The following is a 27,117-nucleotide window of genomic DNA, read 5'->3' on the forward strand; positions in this document are numbered from 1 at the left end:
TTATTTTTTCAATTGCCCAATACCCTTTTACAAAACATCATTAATTTCATTTACATTACACTATTCATTTACATTTACTTTCATATTAAATCCCAACAGCCTAAATTTCAAATACCAATTTCTACAAGGATACAATGTGCAAGAACTTACCAGCACTTTGTATCTTTGAAGGTTCATCTTCATCTAAGTGTTCGAAAGCAGTAACAAAATCATCCTCAATTGAAGAAACTGAGTGATTAGTGTCATCATCTTCTCCGTGGGATGTCTCCGTTTGATGTTTTTGTGAAGAGTTTATTTCTACTGCATATCTTATGCCTGTGGTATACTTGCTCAGCAAGGTAAATATATAATCAACTTTGATCCTTGGGAATGAAGGAGAGAGTCTCACCACACAAAACACTTCAGCAAGTTGATTCTTGAAAAAGAGAGCAACAAGAAAACAAATATAGCAATCTTAGAACAATTCAATTGTCAGGAGTAGCAAGGGATTTCTTCAATGCATTTTTTATGAAGAGTAAATAATTCAGAAATACTTTAAATATAAGAAAATTGTGTAGAGTGACAGTTAGAATCACCAATTCCATAACTTCTGCATTCTCAATATTTCACTGCAATAATGTAACACAACTCTGATAATAGGTTTCCAAGAATCTATTAAAGAATGCATGTGAAAATTCGTAGAGGAAGACAGTATTTCTTCTGCACATTTATGTTGAACAGTACTTCAGTTTATAGGATATTTGTTTCTTCAAGGTATTTTTTATCTTATATGCAACATTTGTAATTGGAAAGAATATAATTACCTTGGCAATAATGGGAACAGTATCAAAATAAAAATAATGGAAATTACATCATTAACAGCATTTACAATTGTAATTTTTTTTTTTTGCAAGACAGGAGTCCACTGGACATTCACGTAATTTTTGGCATCTCTGTTTCAAAAAGAAAAGTCTGCTGAAGATGAAAGCTGTATCTGAGCAGAGCAGAGCAGAGAAGGGTAACTTGCCAAATTTCATATTCTTTCCAAATTGGCAGTGAAAGGGACTACAGCCTAGCAGAAACATGGGATCAGCACCATAATTAAATATTTGTTGAATATTTTCTGTAAACAATACAGCACGGTTTATTCTGATATTTTCTGACATCCATTTTCATGGAATCACAGAAATATAACATTAATACTACTGTGGCTAAGATGGCCTGAAACCAAAAGCAAGACAAGGTGCGATATGACTGAACTCTTTAGGAGGTGAAATACAATGCTTCTGACATGCAAGAAGACAGAAAAATTTTACCTGATGTTTCATGACAAAAGGCTTTGCCAAGGTTTTCTTTACATCTTTTAGAAATATAGCCTCGTTTTCTTTTAGTTTGCGCAACTGGAGCGATTTCAGAACATCTGGAAGCTCTACAGAAACAGCTGACAACTCCTGATTTAAATATACAAACACATTGAGAATATCAAGTCAAAAAAATAACTTGTAAATGACAATGGGTTTGATCTCATATCCCCCCTAAATAGTAACAGCTACTAATTTTGGTAAAGTTTTTTTTTATTCCCTATTTCTTGCTCCATCCCCCACTTATTCGCTCTAACTGTGGTGTAAAGCTCGTGTAAACAAGCTTTAATGCAGACCATACTTGGAAGATGCTTAGAAGTCATAGAGGAGAATCTTGTAAGTGCTGAAAAGCAGCTGCACATCCTACAAACTACACAACTACAAACACTGACCTCAGCTAATAATGGTTCTCAGTGGATCTCTACATGCTCTTGGTGTGCTTTATTGGAACAGTGTTCTAAGTCCCTATTACAAAAACAAGGACAAGGCATTTCTTAAAGCAAGACCTTGGATAACCTTTAGATTTACCTAATATAGAAGAAGCCTGTGAAAGATTTATAGGGTTTTTTTCAACAGCCCAAACACTGCTGATCCCTATGGTTCAAAGCAAATCTCCATAAACGTACTCTGTCCAATTTTCTTTAAATTCCATCCAATTATAGACAATCAAACAGTTCTTATTCATCCTTGAAAGAATGTCTAGTGTTATTACAATTTGATTAACAGGAACACTGATATAAGTTGGAAGACAAACGGATTCAGAGTTTCTTTATTCATTTTTAAACATCAGTAAACTATTACAGCAATCTCTATCTACTGGGATCTAGACAGAGTAGAATTGTGGAATTGCACTGTGAAGATGCATGTTATGAATTATACTGATGTATAAGTTGTATAGGAAGACTAAATCCTTAGCTTATGAAAAATCACACATTATAATCCTCCTAGTTTGCTACACTCCACCTTTTAAAATAATATTTACTCATCTAATTCTCCAGAACATTATCTTAAGGCATAGCCATAATACTGACTCCTGAGCCCCCCACCAGCAATTCACAGCTAGCAGTCAGTTCAATAAAGTTTTAGCTTCACACATGCAACCCTAGCATATGAATAAGCACAACTCAACTAAGGAGAAGATTACAAACTAAAATACTGATACACACGTTTGTAACAACAACAAAACCCAAACCAAGAAAGCACCCACAAAAACCCAAAACCAAACGAGCCCCTTCCCATCTAAACACTTCCCCCAGTCAATCATCCCCTTCTGCCACATTTAAATAAGTTGTTCCAGACCATCCTAACACAAAGACTGAGCCAGATAATATTATAAATACATACAAAACACCAATTATAATATTAAAATAATTATTTCCAAGCTTTCAATGGCATTTGAAACTTAGGCTTTTACGTACTCAAGATACATCTGTTTCATTTCTCAAACACCAAAATTCCTCAATTTACAAAACTAGGTACTACTTAGAAGAAAGCACCAGCTACTATTTTCCAGTATAGACAGATATATATTGTACCTGCAAGCGAGTAGTACCCATCTCTTCAGCAAAACCTATAAATGTAATCTGTAAAATAAATACATTAACATAGTTAAGTACAGAAAAGAACTTTTTTGTTTTCTGCAGATATTTAAGAGCTAAAAATTCAGCAGACTGTAACAAAGTTTCATTCCACTGCCACAATAACCATAACTTAGGGTAGCATAGTTTGCTCAAACAGTAGCACACAGTTTTTCATAAAGACTAGTAATCCTATACTATTTGACTTGTGAAAGGTCAGGCCAGGCTGAAGAGCATATACAACATTTAAAATCCACTATACAGAAATTTTTCTAGTGACTGGTACATACAGAGCAACACATACCAACCTCATTACATCTGTTAAAATAAACACAATTTTGCAAAGATCAGTGCTCATCTGTCCTTGCTTCAGGCTGGGCACGTGTAAAACAGTTCCAGTCTGAAATCTGTCCATGCTAAAATAAACTGTTACACATTTGCATATACTAAAGAAAGTGTAAAGCCAACACATTATACAATTTGCCATGTAAATTGATTAGCCTAAGGCCAAAACACAACGGATTACTGAAGCCACATGTTTGCACGCCATATCCAAGTAGACAAACCTTTAACTTCACTTCAAACATCAGATTTCCTCAGATTTCCTCAGTTCTCACTTAGTATTTCCCTAACGACAAATCAATAGGGTATCTGCATGCTCCAAAAAATCCCAAGGCATTTATTTTCAAAACACGGTTGTCAGAAAATAAATGTTGTTTCCATTTTGTAGATATGGAATAAAGCACAAAGACTAAATACTTTCACTGATGTTTGAAATTAGTTTCATATGGCTTAGGTTCCATTATTTCAGAGCACTACGAAACAGACTGAATTTTATGTATTAAAGCCACAGCTCATAAATTTGTAGCAACTACTCCCGTTACTCCAAAGAACATCACTATGTTTACATTAATTTATTATTAACTGGTTCAGCTACCTGCCTGTATATACACAGAATCTCTGAGAATTACAGAGCTAGAAAAAGAAATAGCTGAAAAACAATTCTATTTGAACTGTATTTGTGTTTTGAATATGTTCTTTCGAAGTGTGACAAAAAAAAACCCTCAAACTTTCTTTTAAACTGGAATCATACTATGAAAAATTCTGATGTCTTTATTTCAGAGAGTCTCATGCTGGGAAAAAGATCTCATGCCCCCAGAAAACATCTTCCCACATACATCCACTCATGTCAGCTATGACAACATCATAAACGAAACAATGCTTCACAGCAGCATTCCAAATCGCTCCAGACAAATTACACATCTCCACCACCGTATTCACTGTGTTAACTGTGAAACAATCCTGTTTGAGTAACATTACCTTTCAACTCCTACATCTTCTCTTCAACTCCTAAATAATTCATCTGCACAGTATCTTCAAGACACTTTTCAGCTTCTATGTCTTTTTATCTCTACAGTACCTACAATGTGAATTGAATTCCTCCACAGAAGCAGCAAAATATCAAACAATTTAAAGGACTTGGGGAAAAAAACTTAGTTCTCTGAAGAACATTTTGAGAGGCTTTAGAGTTTATTGCTTTTGGGGGTTTTTTGGCAGTTTTGTTTGGTACTTTTAACAGATGTCTTCATACATGCCCCTTCCTCTTCCTCAAGATAATGATTCCAACCCTTCCCTGCTCTCACGGGATAATTCACTGTGCAAGACAGGGCAGTACGCAGGAGTAACAGCTTCACACAAATGAAGAACAGTATGTACACTGAGTGGTCAGCAGACTGCTGTCAAAAAGACCACACCCCTACTGAGTTTGCCTATTTTTGCCTCAATGATTAATTTAGATTTCTTTATTGTGCCAGTCTTCACAGAAAAATAATCACCTTTTAATACCTTGAACATGTCTGAAGTTAGTACACCAATTCAAAAGCTGTTGGGGAGTAGGCCAGGGAAATAAAAAAGGTCATCAGTAACACAAGACCTTTTTTTAAACCAAAAATAGTGTATGAGATGCCGTATTCAAAGGTTATCATAAAATGGTACAGGAAAACCTAAATACTGGTTTGCTGAAGTCTGAGTAATTATCTTTGCAGTCCTAATAATATTCCATTAACATCATTCTCCACATCTTTCCTATATTTCCATAAGGAAAAAATACCTGTTCTGTGGTAGGTTATTGACCCTCTTACACTTCAACCAGTGGGCTCTTAATTGCTTGCTCTAATAAAGTAGTTAATATAGTCAGCTATTTTTCTCCATAGGGACCATCAGTGCAGGCATATAAAACATAACTGACATATAGCTGGCAACACAAGACGAAAAATGCTTCATAGGTTTCTAAAGCATGGTCCATCTGGTCAGATACAGACAAGGTTTTGCCATAGGTTTTTTGGGGTTTTTTTGCCAAGGTTTTTCTGCATAGCTCTTCTTCTTTACCTTAATCTGCCACAGCTTTTTATCTTTCACAAATTTAGCTTCCTGCCTGCTCCCCAAACATTCCATAGAGTCACAACCCCTGACTGTATCCAATCACAAAATCCCTGGTGTTATCCAGGCAATCTTAATTCCTCTCTGCCAGACACACAATCTGCCTCTTGCCTTCCTCCTGCTACTCCTTATGCTATTACCTAACAGTCTCCCTAACCACTTCCTGAGTTGTCTTTCCTTCATTTCTCCCTGTCTCAGCTCCTCTGCATGGCCAGTTTAAGTCATCCTCTCCTTCTCTAAGCTCCTTGTCAGGCCTGTCAACTACTAATTAGAAGTCTTGAAAAACACTTAATACAAGTTACACAGTACACATTGCTTCTTACCTTTTTTCTTTTCCCTTTGGGAAAGTTGCTGTTAAGTCTTGTAACTCAAACAGTTCTAGTAATTCCTCTTTACAGTTTGAGATTTACCTAGACAGTCCTGCATTCTGTTCAGGTCTACTTCTCCCCAGACCTTGTCCAGTTTTCAAGCCCACCTGTATTCACGTAAAACAAGTCTAGATTTGCAATTTTAAGCTTCAGCTTTTACTGCTAAGCACAGGGCAAACAAGAAATCACTTTAACTTTTATCTTCAGACCTGGATCAAAATGTTCTGCCACTTTGTTAGGATACCATCCACACAACCTTGATCACAGAAATGCTCACAAATGCAGTACCACCCAAGTCATCTATTTACATATTTTGGTTTTCTACCAAAGCAGAGAAATGTCATCTTGAAATGTCACAGCTTAAGACTACAGTGACTGAATTCAAGAATGACAATACAGGGTACAGATTTTACAGCCAGTAACTTGAATCATTGTTCCTGTTTACTATCCTGCAACTTCCCATACTGTTTCAAGCGAAACTGTTTTCTATCATAGCCATAAAAATATACATAAATGGTAACATTATGCCAAACCTCAATAAAATTATCTTCTTCTTCCCGATTTAGGCATTCCTCTGCTGATACCTTGCATAACTCTTTCCTGCTGTGTAGCAGTGACTTCATAGAGTGCAGTATACCTTCACCAAAACTCTGAAAAATAATTAAAAGAAAAATTAAAAAAAAAAAAAGCATTTTCAGTTTCGGAAACATGGTCCATTCATCTCTCCCCTGTCCCCCATAGGCTTCCCTACTCTAATTACTATTTCAAATTACTTTGTATATAAATCATCAGGTTTGAAGTTTAAATTCACTTTAGGATATGGAACTGAAACAGGTAAGTTGTTTTCTTCAAGCAATATTTTTATTCCAAAATAGGTTCTGCGTTTAAAAAAGAAAAAAGAAAAAAGATAAGAACACATAAGACTTGGAAAAAAAGAACAGATGAATCCAAGAAGAAATCCAAACACCATCTACTCCTTGCATTGAAGCCTATATATGGAATTTCTTCAACAGCTTTTCCTTAAATAAGACGAAAAGCAATTTTAGCCAAGAAAAGTCATGCAGGTGGCTTCAAAAGTCACAGGGAAAGAAAACAAACAAGCAAACAAAAAAACCCAAGAAAATCCACACACATTCTTCCCCATTCTGTGAAAGATACGAAACAACTGTAACTTAATTCCACGTAAACACTTCTTGTAATATTTCTTATAATAACACTTATGGTGACATGCAAGCATCCACAGAGGGCTAAAAAAGGCTGAAGAATCCAAGACTTTCTCCTAGCGTAACAAAGTGCAGAAGGCAAATAGGACGACAGAACAACAACAGAACTGCTTCGCTCAGCTCATAAAAGAGGCAATATCCTCGCAATTGTTTTAGGAAGTCAGTAATTTTTTTTTAAAATTTAAAACTGTCATCTTCTCTAGCAAGTTGTAAGGTTAAGAAGACAAATAAGATCATCGTATGGTTAAAAATTGTTAATCCATTTAATTATTCTCTAAAAGATTACCCTGCTAAAAAATGATGTGAGAAATCAGTGTCCAACTTATGACAAGCTACGTCAAATCTGCATAGCTTCTCAAACAATAGCAGAAGTGCCTCATAAGCAAATTTAGTCAGAGAATGCTATGCCTTTCTGATACTCCCGAAACAAAAGCAATCCCTTTATATAAAAGGTGATCTTACATATTGCAGTTAAACCTCAAGAAAGATTTTATTTTTTCCCTGTATAAAAAGCAGTATCAAGTACTACTACATAGGAAATCAAAGTATTAGAGCAGGGCCAGTGTCACCATTCTTGTGCTCATGGCAACACAAAATTAGGAAAGCATTTCTAGAATGAATAGAAAAAAGCAAATCAGAACATCAGGATCCTTGAAATTACCAGAATACATTTCAGAATGTTAGCAAACAAGGCTCAGACTAGCAACCTGACAGTCAAGGCCAAGTGACGCTAAAGAAGTCAAAGCAGTAACTGTTATAGAAAAGCTACAGCTGAACTATTTTAAAAAGCACTTTATTGGTTCATTTGAAATAAATTAATGAAGTATTCGCCAAATTTCCATTTTTATCTATTCTCTTGCCCCCACATGTTCAGTTGTAATTTACTTCCACAGTTCAGTAATGTATCTTTGTACTTTCCAAAGTATGCTGCTAGTGTCTTTCTCTGATTCTCTGGATCTTCCAAATTTACAGGTGGCTGCAATATTACTCAAAGACGGCTCCCCAGCAACTCCTTCATTCATCTTGTACAAAAGTAATTTGTATAATTAGGGGGAAAAAAAAAAGTCGTATGTCGTGACCTGCTAATTTTCTGCAAGCCAACAGTGCTCCGGTTTGAGAAGGGCTCATTGTTATTCTCTAGTTGGGTCTTCTAAAGCTACAAACTATTACATACATCTTATTTATAAGCAAGTACTGTTCCCTAGTTTTACATCTGAAAGGCAGAATAGGTAACTATGAACCAGAGAATGGTATGAGGAACTACTGAGGTGAAGCAAAATTCAACATTTTGGAGAATATTAATTTGAAGTGGGAGAAGAAGAAAGATGAAACAAATGTAAAAATTTCCCTAAGGTCTGGAAGAACCAGCATACAAGACTATATGCAGGTCTGGTAGCCCATGGTAGCAGTATGTAACCAAAGAGATAAAATATCATATTTAAAATGAGGAGCAAGTGATGCATGCTTTTCAGACCATATTAACAAATACAAAAAAGTTCAGAATGTGAAAATAGTAAAGATATGGAAATTAACATGCAAAACACATACACATAGAAAAAATCTCACTTATCTGTGACTTTCGTAGATTATTTAGATTGAAGTATATGAAGAGTTAACAAAACCAGATAAAGACAGAGTTTACTAAAAGAGCTGGTTTTGGAAAAGAAGACTTTGCCTGAATAGAGACAATACAGCGACGATTTTGAGAATAGCTGATGCAGGTCAGTAACCAGCTTCCTCAAAATTTATCTTGAGACTGATGTCAAGCACCATCATCATTAATACATTTAATGAGGAAAAAAAAGTAAATATGAGATGAAAACTGATGATAATTGAAGTAAGCAGGTGTCATCAGCTAAGAAGAAGAATATCATACAGGAAGGACCCGCCCAACGTGACAGTGTTTTAAAATGCAACCATAGGAAGCATAAAGTTATGTCCTCAAAAACTAAAAGCAAGCTTTAAGACAGAATTGCAAATTCACAAGCTAGGAAATAAAAGATCTGAGTTGACTTCTTGATCGTGGTATAGCAATGAATGGTCAATATGATACAGCACTGAAAATAGCAAATGTGCATCCTTCAGTGAAAGAAGTGACATCAGTCACTGAGAAGGACATCCTGTGTAATTGCACATACAGTATTATCCACATGTAAAAAGAAGATTAACTCACAACAAGCACAGAAAGTAGGACTATGAAGGATAATCACTGGAATCCAGAGGCTTTCATACAAAAGCAGACTAAAACCTTAGTTTACACAGTTTCCATAAACCAAGGCTAACAGAGGACATAATTGTAAAAAAAATCATAAGGGTGAATATCAGCAAAAGAAAATAAATTATTTAAGCGGAAGAATAATGACAGCCATGAACGAACAGGTATAAATTTGCTGCTGAGTAGCTTCAGCCTGAAATTTGTAAGATTCTTAGCTATTACCGCAGTGTGGTTCAGAAAGACTTAAAACCAGCAGTAGGTTTGGTGGGAGGGTTAAACTCCCCTCACCAACTGAGAGACTATATTTAATAACTTATTCATATTCTTATCCCTATCAAAGTTGTGCCTGTGACAGGAAAGGACTGGACTCAATTTCAGGGAAATCCTCCTATCAGACAATATAAGCAGGTTCTCTCACAATCCCATACAAGGAGACAGCAACTACATTAAAAACTGAAAACTAGCAAGTTCCCAAGACTATAAGCTCAGTTTAGGTAAGGACAAGAGGTCATCTTCAGCAAAAGTAGGTCATTTGTTTTAATAAATAGTACAACTACTTCCAATGTACATTGACATATGGGCAAAAAACACCCAAGCAATATATAAGGCTCTACTTGCTAAGCCTGTGTACTCCTTTCTCACAGAAATTCTAAAGTCATATCTTGCAAGAAATCCTGAGCACAGATTCAAAGTTACTAAGTTATGTCAGGGGAAAAATGCAAATATCATCAAGGTGCTGAGACCTGAATAATGAAAATCCTTGTCACACCTCTAGCTCAACTGAGCAATTCAAAGATTTGCATTGTCCTCTTCGCAAATCAAAAAGTCATTATCTACAGATCCTTCACAGCACACTAGAGCAAATTCTACAGTATTTGGTCTCATTAAGTGTTTTACACAACTGCTCTCTAACATTTCAAACAATCTGTAAGATGCCACAATCTCTAAAGAAATTAAGTTGGGTGATGGAGAGTCATGCTTACTCTTCTCTTAAGCAACAAAGCTCTTCCTGATTTCATCATGTGCTCAAAGATTTTAATGCACTGAATATTTTGAGGCTGTAAGATTTTAATGGACTGAATATTTTGAGGCAATTTTGTAAAAACAGAAACTTGGGATTTCAATGTGCACACCACAACTTTGCACTGACTTTCAAGACCTATTACTGCAACAATTCCTGTTAACTATGACAAAGTATTACAAAGAGGACAGGAATCAGACCGCAATGTTCTGTGAATCAACAGAAGATGAAACACAGTGCAATTCTGACCACCCTATTGCCTGGCTCTACGAGAGAGAAAGTTCCACACTATAATCTGAACAGCCACTTCTCAGGGAAACATCAAGAGGCAGCCACAGATGAAAACATTAGAGCCTGGCTGTGTGAAAATGTAGAATTCTGCAAGACACTCAAGAAGTGTCAAATTCATATTTCTAGAACCACACAGTCCAGAATGCTTAATGGCAATTAGAGCAGTTCACAGAGCTAATATTTTAGGCAACTATCAGAATCAGTGAGGAATCACTGGTCACCGTCATTATTAGAAAGATGTTTCTGTAACCCATAAGTTTAAAAACATGAGGGTGATGGGGAGGGTGGTATTTGTTTTGTTTTGTAAATTGAAGCAGAAAAACAAATAAAGAACAGATTTAAATAAGTCCTTTAAGAATGCTAAATTACTTAACTGTAATTAAAGAACTCTTTGAGCTGGAAAGTTCTCATAAACCAATAAAATAGAAGGTTTTATACTGTATGTCTTAAAGTGAAAGAATATCACCCATAATTACAAACTGCTTAATATATGTCTGTTAACATTCTGTGTCAGGACCTGGAACAACTGACTGTCTCATAATACTTTCCTTTGCATTCAAATAGTTTCTACAGGACACATACCACAGACACTGTTTCCTTAAAAAAACAAAATCTGCTTATGAAATAGAATAATGCAATTTTCATGTGACAAGGTGCCTCCTTGCTCAGTTTCTCCTACCATTGCAGCAATTTGCAAATAAAAAAGTTATTAGTAACCAGGAAAGACCTATGAACTCACCTCTTTTCAACTACCTTGAGAAATACAATTGGATAAATAAATTTTTTCCTTTAGGATAAACTGCAACTTTTATTTCAATAAGCACTTACATAAATTGCAAAAAAATTTGAGGAAGAGTATTTATGTTCTCCAAGCTAAAGTGACAAAATTTAAAAGAATAAATAAATAAATATTATTGAAATAAAAAAAAAAACCCTCATATCTTTTGTAAGTGCTAGATATATTTTCTTTTTCACCTAGGCAGTTTCTAAATGTTTCTGTAAACAGAAGGGTAAACCAGACAACAAACCAAGATCTAAAGATACAGATATTACCAGGAAGCCCTAACACAGACTTCACAGAACTCGATGAAGACTACATATTTGTATTTTAATTTATTACATATAAAATCAAAAAATCTGTTCTAAAATAAAAGCTATCTTTCAATAAACAGGGCAATGTCTAGGAAATTAATGCATCATGATTTCATCATGTCACTTTGAAAGACAAATGCATGCACCTCTTCCTTAAATTATGCTCTCTCCCTGTTCAATTACACTAAATATGCCAAAGCAAAGGCAATTTCTTTGCCTCCTTGAAATGTCAGACAACCACAATTAAAACATACTAACGAAAAACCCCATACTCAAAAAACCTCAACCAAACCAGTTCATTTGCTTCATTAATAGGCCGAAAAGCTCTAAAATATTTTTTTATTTAAATACAGATAATTACCTTTTTCACAGATATTCTTGGTTTCATTCGATTGCCCTGAGCTCTGGCATACATGTCCATGATCTTACCAGTCTTAGTATCTGATGAAAGAAGTCAGCTCAAAAATACCTACAAAAAACAATTACATTTTATTATTTTATATTTATCCATTTAGTTTGTATCCACTTTGAAAATGCAGGTAGACAAAACAAGAACCAACAATAAAAACCAATTAAAAAGCATTTTAAAACTGAGAAAGATTAAGCAGCACACCATCCATACTGACAGTTTCCTTTAAAAAGTACTGCCTTAACGACCAGACAGGAAATATAGAACACACACCTTGCAGTAAGTTACATAGTTCAACTAGATTTCAAGGTTGCGTGGGGGTGAGGAGGAACACTACATTAAATAATGTTTCACCGTCACTGATACTCTTGAAAGTCTATCAGCAGATTCCTGTACCTACTATGTGCTGGAACTACCCTTCGACAATCTTGAGAGGCAAATGTACAACTTACCCACTCAACCACCTGGCCTAGTCATTTCTGTCAACTGAAGGTACTACAGGCTAACTCGGATCAACACTCAGTTCTCTGGCCCTGCTCTGGGCAGCTGTCTTTGCTGGCAAAACACAGCAGACTAAAGCTGAATTCACCAGCACTTCAGTGAAGTACGTCACAAGAGTTTCTGCTCGAGTCAGCTGCCCTTATTGATCTTAAGTCTAGTTCTAACAACAAGAACATAAAAAACAGCTACGAAATGAAAACATTTTTTCAAGTTTCCCTCTTCAAGCAGTAACAATGAGTCTAGTTTGTTTCATTCATCTCTACATCCCCCAAAACAGGCAATAAATATAGGGAGTTCTTAAAGACAGAAAGTATGTGCTGGGCTTTTTTAAGTTCTGTGGAAGTTTTAATAATTCAGCTTTTCTCATAGTCACACAATTTAACTGGGAAAAAGAACTCCTAGACTGCCCAAAATAAACCAGGCAAGGAGCAAATGCATGTAAAAATGAAGGCTAAATAAAAAACACCAAGATATCTGTGTATGGGTCTTCTTCGCACAACTGACCAGACAGGTTTTCTTGATCTTACTTCAAGCACATATTTACCCTTTATATGGGAAATAAATCTTTATATGGGTTTGTTCTTCGGTATAAGTAACTTAAATAAGATTACCAGTGTCATCAAGTAACTGTATTCTTCGCCTTCCTCCACCGCAGTACCTCTTCAGTAAAACTTCTTCAAGAGGCTACTCTCTACAATAGCAAGAGATTATTATTAGGCACATCTATTGACATTTCACCTTGATTTCTGCTTTCCTTCACAAAAATGAACTTGACAGAATCTCAGGAAAAAAGTTACATTTATGCAAATTAACTGCAACATTTTAATCTCTGGAGCACAGCATCTCTCTTAACTGGATGTCTGGTTTGGAAAATTAAGCCAATGACATGAAGCAGCTAGGCACACGACAGATTATATACTATATATAAATATAATAAATACAAGTAAGAAACTCATTTCACAGTAAACTATGGATGGAAGATTAAAAAACACAACAATTCTTCTGCTGAAACTCAATGTGTTTAAAAGAAAAAAAGCCACAGAACAGTATCAAGCAAGAAAAAGAAATCCAATTGTCCCTACTACTCTATCTTAAATGGCTAATCCGCTATAAATCTAACCATATTGGGGTAATACTCTTAGACACTCCTTGTCCTAAAAAAAGTCACCTATGGGAAAAGCTGGTTTTCCACATAGGATCAAGTACCCGTGTTCTACAATTTTGGACTGATCATTCCTTGTAGCAATTTGAACAAAGCCCAGCATAGTACACCATGGAGATGACTTTATAACCATGTTGGGTGCAGTATTTACTCAGGTACCATAGTTTACAGTTACACTGCCTTCAGGCAGTAGGTTAAGTATTTTTCTATGTCATCTGCTACTAAACTCTAGAGACCCGAGAATCAACAGAACCTGCAGTGTCACCTACTCATGAAACCAACAGACTTGTAAATCACAGACTCAGAAAGATACCAGACAGGAACGGTACTGGTTTATCAACGTAACACCAAAACCATTTTGTCTTGTCTGCACGCAGTCCTTCTGCACTTGAATTACACAGGTTCTCCCCACCATCTACAGCATTTCAGCTGTCTGTCACGCATTTCACAGAGATCTGAAGGGTCGCACTTGTCCGACAATGCAACACAACCTGGAGGTTTTATTTTTAATATATAAAATTATTATCCATTTTCAAAATAACAATGGTCCAATCATCTGAGAGGTACACAAACTTTAAAACTAACTGGAAAGGAAGTGAAAGCACTGACAAACAAAACATTTGTGTAAATAAAACGTACAGTTTAAAATTGCTTTTACTTCTGCATACTGAATTTTACTATTAAATTTCATTTCCCCCCTTACTGTAAACTCAAAAAAGGAAGTAAACGGCAGAAGTATCAGATGTAAGAGGAACAGGACTTTCCTTTTACTGAATAATGTATCAGTAGACACCCAAAAAAAAAGGAAAAAATTGATCACACAAATAACTGATAAATATCCACATAAGGTTTAACCATCTGTACCTTTTTAGCAAGTTGGATCTCCGGAAGTGCACGCAGCATGCGCAACACACAGGAGGAGCTGGCACCCACTGTGCTGCTAGAAGGCTACAACTTACTTGCCAGTATTGAAACCTGGAGGGACAAATCCCATGGCTGGAGTGTGGCTATGGATGGCTACAGGCTGTTAAGAAGGGACAGGCTAGGAAGGAAGGGCTGAATTGTTGTCCTCTACAACAAGAAATGGATAGAACATGAAGATCTGTCTCTGAAGAACAGTCATGAGCAGGCTGAAAACTTATGGGCAAGAATTAAGAAACTGAGGTAACAAGGCAACCTTGTGGTTGAGGTCTACTACAGGCTGCCTGATCCAGGGGAACCTGCTGACAAAGCCTTCCTGCTCCAGCTACAGCAGGCATCATGTTCACAGGCTATTGTCCTGAGGGGGGACTTCAACCATCCCAGTATCTACTCCAAAAGTAGCACAGCAAGCTATTCCAGGGGGAGACTGCCGGAATGCATGGAGGATAACTTCTTAAGGCAGGTAATAGACAGCCCTACCAGAAGGGACACAACACCAGACCTGTTGGTCCAACCTAAAGTGAGCTAATCAGTGATTAGAGATGAAGCTAAGATTGGAGATGCCCTGGGCCACAGCAAACATGCACTGATGGAGTTGCTGCCCTGATATGGGACAAGTAAAGACTAAGTTCAGGACTGTAAATTTTGGAAAAGCATACTTCCAGCTGCTCAAGGAGCTAGTCAATAGGGCCCCATGGAAACTGTCCTCAGACACATGGCAGAAGGAGACTTTCCACAGAGCACAAGAGCTACCCATCCCCGAGTGTAAGAAATCAGGAAAGGAAGGCATGAGACTGGCATTGCTGAGTTGAGACCAAGGTAACACCAGCTGAGGTCAACCTAAAGAGCAAGAAGGAAATGCACAGGCAGTGGAAGCTGGGACAGGTATTCTGGGAAGAGTACAAAGATGCTGCACAGTTTTGCGGGGATGGGGGTCAGAAGGTCAAGGCAAAGCTAGAGCTGAACTTGGCAAGGGATGCAAAGAATAAGAAGCGCTTCTACAGGTATGAAGCCAGAAAAGGAAGGTCAAAGGAGGCGTGTCCCCACTGATGAACACAAGTGGCAAACCGGTAACAACAGGGAAGACGTACTCAACACTTTCTTTGCTTCAGTCTTCACTGGCAATTTCTCTTCCTACACCTCTCCAGTGGATGGACAGGAAGAGCAAAGTCCCTCCCACTGCATGAGAAGATCAGGTTTGTGACCACCTGAGGAACTTGACTGTATGTAAGTTTATGGGATCTGTCAAGATGCTTTCCAGAGTCCTGAGAGAATTGGCTGATGCAGTTATTAAGTCACTCTCCATCATATCTGAAAAGTCATGGCAGTTAGGTGACTGGAAAATGGGAAACATTGTACCCATCTTAAAAAAGGTTAGAAAGGAGGATCCTTGAGACTACTGACCTGTCAGCCCCACCTCTGTGCCGGGGCACAAATCCTTCTAGAAACTTTGCTAAAGCACATGGAGGACAGGGAGGTGATTTAATGAAGCCAGTATAGCTTCACCAAGGTCCTGCCTGACCAACCTAGTGGTCTTCTATAATGGAGACAAGGGAAGAGCTACAGATGTCATCTATCTGGACTTCTGTAAAGCCTTTGACACAGTCCCCTCCAATATCCTTCTCTCCAAACTGGAGAGACATGGATTTGATGGGTGGAATGTTTAGGGTTGATTGGATGGGCCAATCCAGAGGAGAGCAGTCAACAGTTTAATGTCCAGATGAACACTGGTGACAAGTGGTGTCCCTCAGGGTTTCATAGTGGGATCAGTGTTATGTAATATTTTCATCAATGACATAGACAGTGCACCCTCTGCAAACTTGCAGATGACACCAAGCTGAGTGGTGTGGTTGATGTCCCTGAGGGATGGGATGCAACCCAGAGGGATCTGGATAAGCTCAAGCAGCAGACCCATGTGAACCTCATGAGGTTCAACAAGGCCACATGCAAGGTCCTATGCCTAGGCTAGGCAAGCTCCAAGTATTCATACAAGCTGTGGGATGAACAGATTAAGAGCAGCCCTAAGAAGGAGTTGGGGGTGTTGGTGGACACTACAGGGGACATGAACTGGCTATGTGTGCTCACAGCCCAGAAAGCCAACTATATCCTTGGCTGCATCAAAAGCAGCATGGCCAGCAGGTCGAGGGAGGGGATTCTGCCCCTCTACTGTGCTCTGGTGAGACCCCACCTGGAATACTGCATCCAGCTCTGGGGTCCTCAGCACAGGAAAGACATGGACCTGTTGGAGTGGGTTCAGAGGAAGGTCACAAAAATGATCAGAGAGATGGAGCACCTCTCCTATGAAGACAGGCTGAGGGAGTGGGAGTTGTTCAGCCTGGAGAAGGCTCTCAGGAGACCTTATAGCAGCCTTTCAACACTTAAAGGGGCTTATAAAAATAACAGGGACAAACTTCTTAGCAGGGCCTGCTGTAGTAGGACAAAGACAAATGGTTTTAAACTGAAAGAGGATAGATTCAGATTAGATATAAGACATGTTTTACCATGAGGGTGGTAAGGCATTGGCACAGACTGTCCAGAGGCTGCAGATGCCCCATCTCCGGAAACATTCAAGGTCAGGCTGGACAGGGCTCTGAGCAACCTGATCTAGTTGAAGATGTCCCTGCTCATCATATGGTGGTTGGACTAGATGGCCTTTAGAGGTCCCTTCTAACCCAAACCATTCTATGAATTTATAAATCCATTTTTCCAGTGATATGCTGAGAGTACCATTTTCATCAGACCATGTAACAAGCATTTAGCTAGCTTTTCCATATACATATATCCTTGTTAGAATATATATAAGGATCAAAATTAAATAATCAGCTTAAGGGAATCCAACGGAAATTTACCCCGGATTTAAAATCTTTATATAAGTTTAACCCCTGCCTAAATTTATTATAAGTCAGTATGTACTGACAATCATTAGCTGGCAGAAAGGAAGAAAATTTATCTTTTTTTTTGTAAAGTGCAAATGTACTGAGTAAATCTCTTTAATAGCTATAGGGGCATATTTGGACATGTGCACACCTCTGTTAAACAAATAAATTTGAACTGTACGGGCAATAAATTTGAAATACATATAATATGTTCTCATTTAAATAAAATTTCAAATAAAACATTCTAGACAATGACAATATTTATCTAAAATTATGTTTTAAAAAGGTTTCTTTAGTAGTACTACAGCAAAAATAGATATTTTTCTTTTAAGGAAAAGTACTTTTTTTTGGTCTTCAACACAAATGACCTGAAGCAGCCTAGAGAACTCTACTGATGATTTACAGAAGTCAGGCTTAATCTAAGACTGAACTTTGAAAGATTCATTCTAAATGTGAAATTTAAAAATACCTTAAAAACAACACTCTAAATCATCAAGGTTGGAAGAGGCCTGCAAGATGATCCAGTCCAACTGTACATCCAGCACTATCACTGTAAACACTAAACCACATCACCCAGCGCCAGATCCAGACACCTCTTAAACACCTCCAGGGATGGTGACTTCACCACTTCCCAGAGCAACCATTTCCTCTGGTCCTCTCACTATAGGCACAGTTGAGGAGATCAAACCCACCTCACTACAATCTCCTGTCAGGGAGTTGTAGAGAGCAATGAGGTCACCCCTGAGCCTCCTCTTCTCGAAACTAAACAAACCCAGCTCCTTCAGCTGTACCTCACAGAATATGTTCTCTAGTCCTTCCACGAGCCTTGTTGCCCTTCGCTGGACATGCTTCCAGCACCTCAATGTCCTTTTTGAAGTGAGGGGCCCAAAACTGAACACAGGATTCAAGCTCTGGCCTCACCAGTGCCGAGTACAGAGGGACAATCACTTCCCTAGTCCTGCTGGCCACACTATTCTTGATTCAGGCCAGGATGCCACTGGCCTTCTTGGCCACCTGGGCACACTGCCCAGGCTCATGTTCAGACGGCTGTTGTCCAGCACCAAACAGCTCTCAAGCCACTTACTCCTCCCCCAGCCTGTAGCACTGCATGGTGTTGCTGTGATCCAAGTGCAGGACCCAGCACTTTGCCTTACTGAAACCTCATACCATTGGCCTCAGCCCCTTGATCAAGTCTGCCCAGTCTCTCTGCAGAGCCTTCCTGCCCTCCAGCAGATCAACACTCCTGCCCCACTTGGTGACGTCTGCAAATTTACTGAGGGTGCACTCGATGCCCTCATTCAGATCATCAATAAAGATGTTAAACAGGACTGGCCATAAAACTGAGCCCCGGGGAACACCGCTAGTGACTGCCTGCAACTGGATTTAGCTCCATTCACCACAACTCTCTGGGCCCGGCCATCCAGCCAGTTTTTTACCCACTGAGGAGTCCCTCCAACCAAGCTGCAAGCAGCCAGTTTTTCCAGGAGGACGCTGTGGGAGACAGTGTCAAACACTTTACACAATTCAAAACAGACCACATTCACAGCCTTGCCCTCATCTTCTAAGCGGGTCACCTTGTCATAGGAGATCGGATTGGTTAAGCAGGACCTTCTTTTGGTAAATCCACGTTGGCTGGGCCTTATACTCTGGTTGTCCTGCATGTGCATATATAACCTTACCAAAACAACTGCTACTGAAAACCAAATTAAACAAGTCCACACTGACAAGGATCCTTCTCTATTTTTCATTTCTAATGGCTTATATGTTTCACTAATCAGGTTGGCAGTCTTGAAAAAGTCCATTTATAAAATTCAAGTTGTCTCGACCACAGCCACACCCACACTAAGAAGGGGTGAGCAAAATACATCATTGATGGTGAGCATTAATGACAGGTTGGGTCCCCTTTCTCTTGTTTGGTTCTAATTCTTCTATGTTGTATTTTTGTCACATATAGAAGCATGACATGAAGACAAAGCCTCAACAATTTCAAAAGAATCCATCATTCTCTTTGACTAAATCATCATTTAAAGTCATCACCTACAGCTTCCCCCCAGTTCTGGGTACGGATTCTCAAATACATTCTGGGAAAAAATGTTATTTGATGTACCAGACAGATCCATTAGCCTAGATTTTGTGTGTGATTAACTTTAAATTTCTGTACTTTATTCTGTTGTGTATTTTGTACATAACAGAACTATACCAAGTAAGTCGAGGGTATTATTTTTTAAGCTACAGCATTTTTCTCAAGCCATTTTACTTCCTCTTCAAGAAAACTTCACCAAAGAACACCTTGTTTAGGAGGTACTTTTGGGGTGTATATTGTATGGTTTGGGTTTTTTAAGATTATATCATACCAAATGATTAACAGAAAACAGGAATGATCTAATCTATTTTATTATTTTTCCACACTGAATAAGTCTTTTCACCACTTCAACTGCCAGCATATTTTAAAGAATCCCTGAAGGATATGGAATTACGAGGCATCAACCAAGATGGTATCATTCAATTACTATGCTCCCTAAAAAATCACTTTGCGTACAGACCAAGAAATACCACTGGACAAATGAGACCAACATTATTTAAAAAGACTTAGTTTCTCAAGGATTAGTTAAATATTGGTAGTATCTATCACTGAAGTCTAACCGCACAATTCTGAAATAATCTTACAAATACAAAGCAATGTAAGACTCTTCCCAAGTGTAACATGGCTAAACTAAGAGCATTGTGTTACCATTTATTTCATTATCACTGATCTTTTCCAGATACAGCCTAAGGGTTTGGATTTTTCTCCCTATGTCACTCTGGCAATACATCACAGCTTCAATTAGAAGGCTATAATCTATATACAGTTGGGATCCGCAGTTCACGCTTTTTTTTTTTCCTTTTGCATATTGGATTTTTGGAGGCAAAACCAGAGAAAGGTACTTCAGTTGTAAAAAAAAAAAAAAAAAAAAAAGAAAGCTAAGGAAAGCCCCTTAAAAGAGCCAAGAAAGCAAACGAGGAACGCTCGCTGTTCTCCTCCCTTGAGGGAGGAAAGGAACTGAGAGGAGGACGTGGGGAGGAAGAGGGAGGAGACACTTTTAAAAAGCGAAATGTTGAGAACAGGGTGAACTTACTTAACCCGTGCGCACCGACCACAACCCAGTCCACGCAGGAGAGAACGCGAACTCACGGAGCCTCCGCGCACCGACCACACCACCACAGGCAGGAACCAGTCCGTCCCCTGCCGAGGCTGCGGACAGACAGACAGACCCGGCCCACGGGGAACAGCGGGGCGCAGCGGGGGCAGCTGCGAACGCGCCCCCCCGGCCCCGCGGGTGCCGGGGCCGAGGCGCTGCGTTACCCCCGCTCCGTGTCAGCCCCGCGCTGCGGCTCAGGGGCGCTCCGGGGCCCTCCCCCGGCCCCTCCTCCGGTGACCGGCCGTGCCCGCGGGAGCCGAGCTGCCCCAGCGGATCCTTCCTCAGCGAAGGGAAAGGAAGGGCGGCGGAAGATGCCCTGCCCCGCGCCTCCCCGGGAGCTCCGGGGCCACCTGTGGCAGCGAGCCCCGCCTGACAGACAGGCTGGCGGGCTGCGCCCCGCCCTGTGCGGGGACGGGGACGGCGGCGGCGGCGGGCCCCGATCCCCCAGCCCCCGGGCGGCGGCGAGGGTGGGAAGCAGAGCGGGCGCTCCGTACCTGTGGTGGCCGCCGCCGCCGCCGCCTCCTCAGCGCGCGCCCCCGTCCCCGCGCCGGAGCGGCACCGGAGCGCGCGGCCCAACCCAACGCCCCCGCCGCCCCCTCCGGCCCCGCCCCGCTCCCAGCGCGCGCCGCCGCTCTCGCGACGCTTCCCGCCCGGCCCCGCCCCCGGACCTACCGCCGCGCGCTCCCATTGGCGGGGAACCCGGGCCCGCCCCGGAAAGAGCCGCGACAGGGCGCGAGCGCGGGGGCGGGGGCGCGCACCGCTCTTCCCGGTGCGTGCGCGCGCGCTCCCGCGTGGGGATGAGCGCGCGCCGCCGCCGCCGCCGCGCCGGCAGGAGCCCGGGGAGGGACTCTGCTCGCCCTGTGCCAGTCCAGGTCCCAGTCCTTGCCCCCGTCAATGCCCCAGCCACTCTCCGTGCCCCAGTGCCTGCTCCTGTCCCAGTCCATGTCCCTGTCACTCTCCCTGCCCCTGCCCTTGCCCTTCTCCCCCTACCCGTCTCTCCCAGCCCCTGTCCCTGTCCGAGTCCCCGTCCGTGCTCCTGTCCAGCCCCTGCCCCTGCCCTGTCCCGCGGGGTGTGCCCAGGCGCGGGCGCGGCTCTTGCAGAGCCCCGGGCTGTGTGTGCCTGCCAGGTGAGCTGGGCCGATCCTGCTGTTTGGGATGGCCTCTCCCGGCAGGCTGGCATCCCAGGCGTCTGGCTGCCTCGGGTTGGAGGCTACAGCGTGGTTTTAGTCAAACGAGGCACAGACAAGACTGTCAAACCCTGCCTGGAAATCTTGCGCCCTTCCTCCTTTCCACATGCCATTTTTAAACTCGGTGCTACCAGATTCCCCTGGACACCAGGTGAATAGTTTGGCCCAGCAAATACGCAATTAATTTCCACATCCTCATGAGTTAGGATGATATGTGTTTAAGTGTAGGTGCTGTTGGGGCCTTGGATTTCATTTTGTTTGCATGAAAACAGTAATTTCATGTAGCTTCCCAAAATAACTTAGTTGCAGCAGCAGCAGCAGCTCCTTCAGAGACTAACCTGACAACAAGGACACAAATGAGGAAGTGTGTTGGACAATACACAATGGATCGTCTTAGCAATGTGCGCTAACAACTGTGTCCCTCCCAGAAGGAGAGACTCCTGGAATCGGGACAGGTCTTTCTGAGACTCGGCATGTCAGAGTGAAGCTCAGGAGGAGGAACAACAGAACTGGAGTTCCACTGTGGCTACAGGTGGAGACAGGGCAGCATGTGCTTGCAACAGCTTCTGAAAGACAGAAAAGAAAGAGCCCCCAAAGCTAAATTCAGCAAAAAATCCCAAACTTCATATACTAGGGAAGGGGTTAGGAAAGAGAAAAAGAATCCTAAGATGCTAGCCTTGTAGCTTTTTCAATACTGGGCCGTTTCAATGTCCAACCTGCTCCGCTTTACAGAGACAAAGACAAACAGAGGGAGACTACTGTGTGAGAATTTTTGCTACTGGATCTCCATTACTTCTCTAGATAATTCCTGCTTGTGCCTACCTTCTGTTTTCACTTGAGCTGTGGCTTTTATTTCTATTTAGTCTTTGATCATGGGCTGTTTCTCATTTGTGCAATCATTTTAGACACTTCAGAAGTCAGGGTGTGCATATTCACTTACTGATTTTTACCAACAGGTAGGTGAGCTACATTTTAATTTACTGTAAAAACTAGTAAGCTATGGACAAAGCCAACAAACCATGCAAACACTACATAGATAAAAGAAACAAAGGACTGGTTCTAAAATATGTCACACTGTGTGGCTTAAGTGGGACAAATAAAATGGTTCTCATATTCCTAGGAACTGCAGGTCCCTATGAGATGGAGAGACAGTAAATGAATAAAAGCATCAAATTTAAATCAAGTTAGTCGTCATTTCAGTGCCCCTTGAGACCAGCCTCACTTGGAAATACACTATCATTTGAGTAAAGACATTTTAACAGTTTGCACATCTCTAGCTAACCAACAAAATACCTCCTTTTGACCAACTCCATCACTAAAAACACTTTTCAGTTTTCATGAAAGCTAAAAATTCCGTAAGAGGGTTTTGTTGTTTTTAATGTATCATTGTTTTTCATGTATCAACAATAAGTAAAAAAATTCCAAAACAAAGTAGCTCTGGAAGCAATGTAAACATGAGAAAGCATGCTTTAAAAATAAATTCAAGCCTTTTATTCCCTTTGTTTTATACTTCCGCTGAGACTATTCAGAATAATGAGTTCCTATGGCTCCCTGCCAAAACCTTGAGAAAAATCAAGATTTATCCTCATCAGGAAACTATGAAACGTGACCCACAGCATGCCATTGTTTGTCAGAGAAAATGTTATTTTTTACACAGTAATCAAAATGGAGATAGTTTTGAAATAGTGATTTAAAATTTTTTTGTTGTTTTTTACAGTTGATTTAAATACTGTCTATGTAAAAGCACAGGAAACTTGTCTGGTCAGCCAACACTTCTTAAAATTTATATTAATTATGAAGAAATAGAGTGTTGGTTTCTGAGCTCTGGTATTTTGTGTCATGTTAATTTTATATTTTTCAGGGCAGGGTCTGGCCACTCAAAACCCATTCTGCTGACCCCAGCCAGGAAACAGGGAAGCTGGGGACAGCCCCAGCCTGGGGCATCGGGATGGGGACAGGTAAAAGCCAGGCTGTGACATCAGTCCACCTGTGGGGATCAGGATCAGGCCCCATGAAGGGGATCAGCATCAGGCAGAGCTGGTCATGCATCTGTAGTGTTTTCTACCTGCTCATTTGGTATGAAAAATAGGCATCTTTAGAATCTTTTTGTCAAAACTACTGTTACTATTCCTGACTCACTGTCTGTATCTGGCTTTTAAGCTCGATATCTTAGGATCACTGGCTTGGAGCAACTTATTCAAATATTATCTCAGACTGACCGATATGTCATCTCTCTCGGATATTGAATGCCAGTTCTGTGAAAGGTGTTGAAGAACTAGTCTGTGACTTTCTGGCAGTATTCTGTCCGTTTTCTTCCTAGTCCCTTACTTACATTTTTTTCCTCTGTACAGGAAAACTACACGGTTGCACGATTGTGTCAATGTTGTTTTGTCAGGGTTTTTTATGATACTGCTTCTGAAAAATGTGTCTCTATAACTAAAGCTTTATTAAGTTTGGGCAAGACTTGAAATTATATTGTATAAGCTACACTTAGAATAATAAGGATTGCCTTCTCAAAGGCAGATGCGTAATTTATATGTATTCCTACCTTCAACAGGAGGCATAGCATACTCTTCCTGTTTTAAAACCTGTTTAAGCCTTTTCCATTGATCCCCTTGCAGCAAGCTGGGAAGGATCTGCCATGTGCTTGATAATATTCCACCCTTCTCCCCCCGACCCCTTCAAAAACAAAAAGACCAAACAAAATTTAAAAATCTAAAGGTCATAATGTAATAGTTTTTTTAATGACTTCTAGTGGCTTCTCTGTTTATAACCTACCCTTCAGCTCCCCAGCCCAGCTCCCTGCTCCCGCATCTGCACTGCTTCTGGACTGTGCCAGCATGAACATTTGTGAAATCAAGCAATAAATGAGACTGAACTGAGAAGAATAGAGAACAACCTGCTTTCCTTCCATTTTGCTGATCCAGTTCACCAGTGTAATAAATGTGTCAGCATGGCGCTGGGGATAGCACAGAAACAACCAAGAACGGGAACAGCTTAAATTGTCTTGTTCTGCTGCTGAGGGCATACCCATGTGTTGGCTTGCTTTGCCATTTAGGCCCTAATCAGTGTCTCCTTGAAAACACTCTTGACACCCCTACCACCTCCTAAACTGGAACTCTTTGTCTCAGTGGGTGATTCTATTACTCATCTTGTCATGAATCTTTGGCCTGGGCTGGACCATGGTGTTTGTGTCTGACAAAGGTTGGGTTTATGGCATTATAGTATAATGTGATGGCATTTTTTGGTTTCTCTTCACTGAATGTTTCATGAATCCATTTTTGACATGTATGAGAAGTCATTTCTATTTGCATGTTTATGGATATCTCAATTCCTTTTTTCAACAGTGAAACCTAATAACTTTTATACAAGCTATATATTGCAGCTATTTCTGGCTTCTCTTTCTCTGGAGTTTGATCTGTGACCTGTGTTAAGTCATCTTTCAAAACAATATGCACAAGGGGTGTAATCCACGGACTATATACTGAATTCATCCTTCAGCTGGCCAGTTTTATGTCCTGCTGATAAATGAGTTCTCAGAGCCAACTAAATAGGCCTTTTAACGCAAAATGGAAAGCGTCACAAACTAACCCTATCAAAAGATGCATTGTGCTCCATAGAGGCTGTTTCAGATGATATGAGATTATTATCCAAAGCCTTGGAAAGCTCTCTGAATTCACATCCTTTCTGTGCATTGTGTTTGCTTAGAGGATGCAATAAACGTTGTCACTGTGTTACACAAGAGCATACAGTAATAACTGGAGCTGGCTGGGAAGTGAAATTTTTATTCTACAGGAAATTCCAACTTGTCAATATTTTGTTTCATCAGGTGCTGGAACAAAACACGTTGGCTCTGCAGCCTTTCTGGCAAAAAATGGAACAATCTATTTCTTTGCCAGCTGACAAGCCTGGGAAGCCAAGAAACCAACTGAGCAGTCGGCCTGATGCCAGGGAGCTAGATAGCCAGTCAGCTGAGCTACAGTGAGAAGCCAACTTGGCCAGCAACCACAGCCAGATCACAGCTAAAACTTCTGTAGAAAGTTTTGACGGAACCAGGAGAATTCAGAATGTTCAGTGCCAGTCTGCTCAATTAGAAGATGGTTAAACAAACCCTCTTAATAACTGACTGCGGTTGGGAAAGGATGTAACTGTACTGCACTTTGTGTTCCTTATGGATTTCTTCAGCTTTTGCCTTGTGAGTTATGCACATATTTATTGCTACTATTAAATCAATGAATTTTCCTTAAGGATTAATGATGACACCCAAGCCTATGAGGGAGTTTTCAGTGCTAGTTTTGTAATGATCATTCAAATAACACTGCGTGCCAGCAGTACCTCATAGTATCTGCTTGTGTATGTCTGCCTACTAACCAGAAGGTACAGTTACTGCAGGCTACACTGAGAGACTGAAATAAACACTTCTGTCTGCTATCAAATAACACGCTATCTCATTGTCTTCAGTCCATATTTGTGAATGAATTTAGGTTAAGATGAACTTGCCAAAAATGCAATAATGAGGCAAATACCTCTTCTGAACTAGGGAAAAAGTACTGATCTTTACTGGGTAGTTGGTAATGTTAAGGTCAACACCGATACGGAGAGCTCCCTTTTTTGTCAGAACTAACTATGCTCAAGTGCTGTTTGCTGAATGTAACCTTAAACATTATTGCAGAATTCTTGCAATGCTCCAGTTACTTTTTCCTTTTGGTGTAGTTTTGGAAAGATATCAGACAAGTTTGTAAAAAAAATTACATCTTTGTCTTCCCACAGCTTACAGCTATGGTATCATCATAAAAGGTATCAACTGCTTTTTTCAAATGTTTAGATAATTTCTATTGTAGGATAAATCTTATAATTTCTTAAATCTGCAGATGCTGTACACCCTATACACTTCTCTTGTTTGTTTCCGACTAGTTGCTGCATGTGATTCCTTCTTAAAGCCCAGAGATGTCATACACCATCATCACTACAACTGTGGTAACTCCAGGGAACAATGAATTTCCTTGTAAATGTTTAGTGGTAATTAAATTTTCTACAACTTCATTTATTTAAGTAGTCTCTAATATTCCTGCTGTGAAATCAGAGGAAAAACAGATGCTTTACTGAGATGCATTTCAGATCTTGTTCCTTCCACATATAAATAAATCTGACTTATTTTCTCTCTCAAATTCAACTACTGCGGAGATGCTACAGCATCTGGATTCCAAGTGGATTTATGTCAGTTGTTTGCTTTTCATTGACCTTTATATTCTCTAAGCATGGCACAGTTTATTGCTGTTTTTACAGAGTTTATTCTTGAACTGGAAATCGTTTGCA

The 27,117-nt window shown here is 40.1% G+C and overlaps 1 protein-coding gene and 1 long non-coding RNA gene across 6 annotated transcripts in view; one reads left to right on the forward strand and one right to left on the reverse strand.

The window, feature by feature from the left end:
* The window catches only part of AKAP11 (A-kinase anchoring protein 11), a 43,800-nt gene extending 22,677 nt beyond the window's left edge, over window positions 1–21,123 (reverse strand). For 3 of the 5 annotated variants that reach the window (XM_027720290.2, XM_027720287.2, XM_027720285.2), the window contains exons 1-7: window positions 20,552–21,122; window positions 13,088–13,167; window positions 11,928–12,035; window positions 6,258–6,374; window positions 2,876–2,923; window positions 1,296–1,430; window positions 151–415 (exon numbers count right to left, since the gene is read on the reverse strand). In XM_027720290.2, coding sequence (XP_027576091.2) covers window positions 151–415; window positions 1,296–1,430; window positions 2,876–2,923; window positions 6,258–6,374; window positions 11,928–11,987 — 625 coding nt within the window. In that variant the 5' untranslated portion in view covers window positions 11,988–12,035; window positions 13,088–13,167; window positions 20,552–21,122. Of the gene's footprint in view, window positions 1–150; window positions 416–1,295; window positions 1,431–2,875; window positions 2,924–6,257; window positions 6,375–11,927; window positions 12,036–13,087; window positions 13,168–20,551 lie in introns of all 5 variants that reach the window. The other 2 variants (XM_027720288.2, XM_027720289.2) reach the window with 2 other exon arrangements.
* A 383-nt stretch (window positions 21,124–21,506) lies between these two features.
* Window positions 21,507–26,237, forward strand: LOC113987527. The gene is made up of 2 exons (XR_003540578.2): window positions 21,507–21,952; window positions 25,631–26,237. It is a non-coding gene; the product is annotated as an uncharacterized LOC113987527 (long non-coding RNA).
* The last annotated feature ends 880 nt before the right edge of the window (window positions 26,238–27,117 follow it).

This window comes from Pipra filicauda, unplaced genomic scaffold (genome assembly GCF_003945595.2).
Source record: "Pipra filicauda isolate LSUMZ 115617 unplaced genomic scaffold, ASM394559v2 scaffold28_size6257848_pilon, whole genome shotgun sequence".
Lineage (NCBI taxonomy): Eukaryota > Metazoa > Chordata > Aves > Passeriformes > Pipridae > Pipra > Pipra filicauda.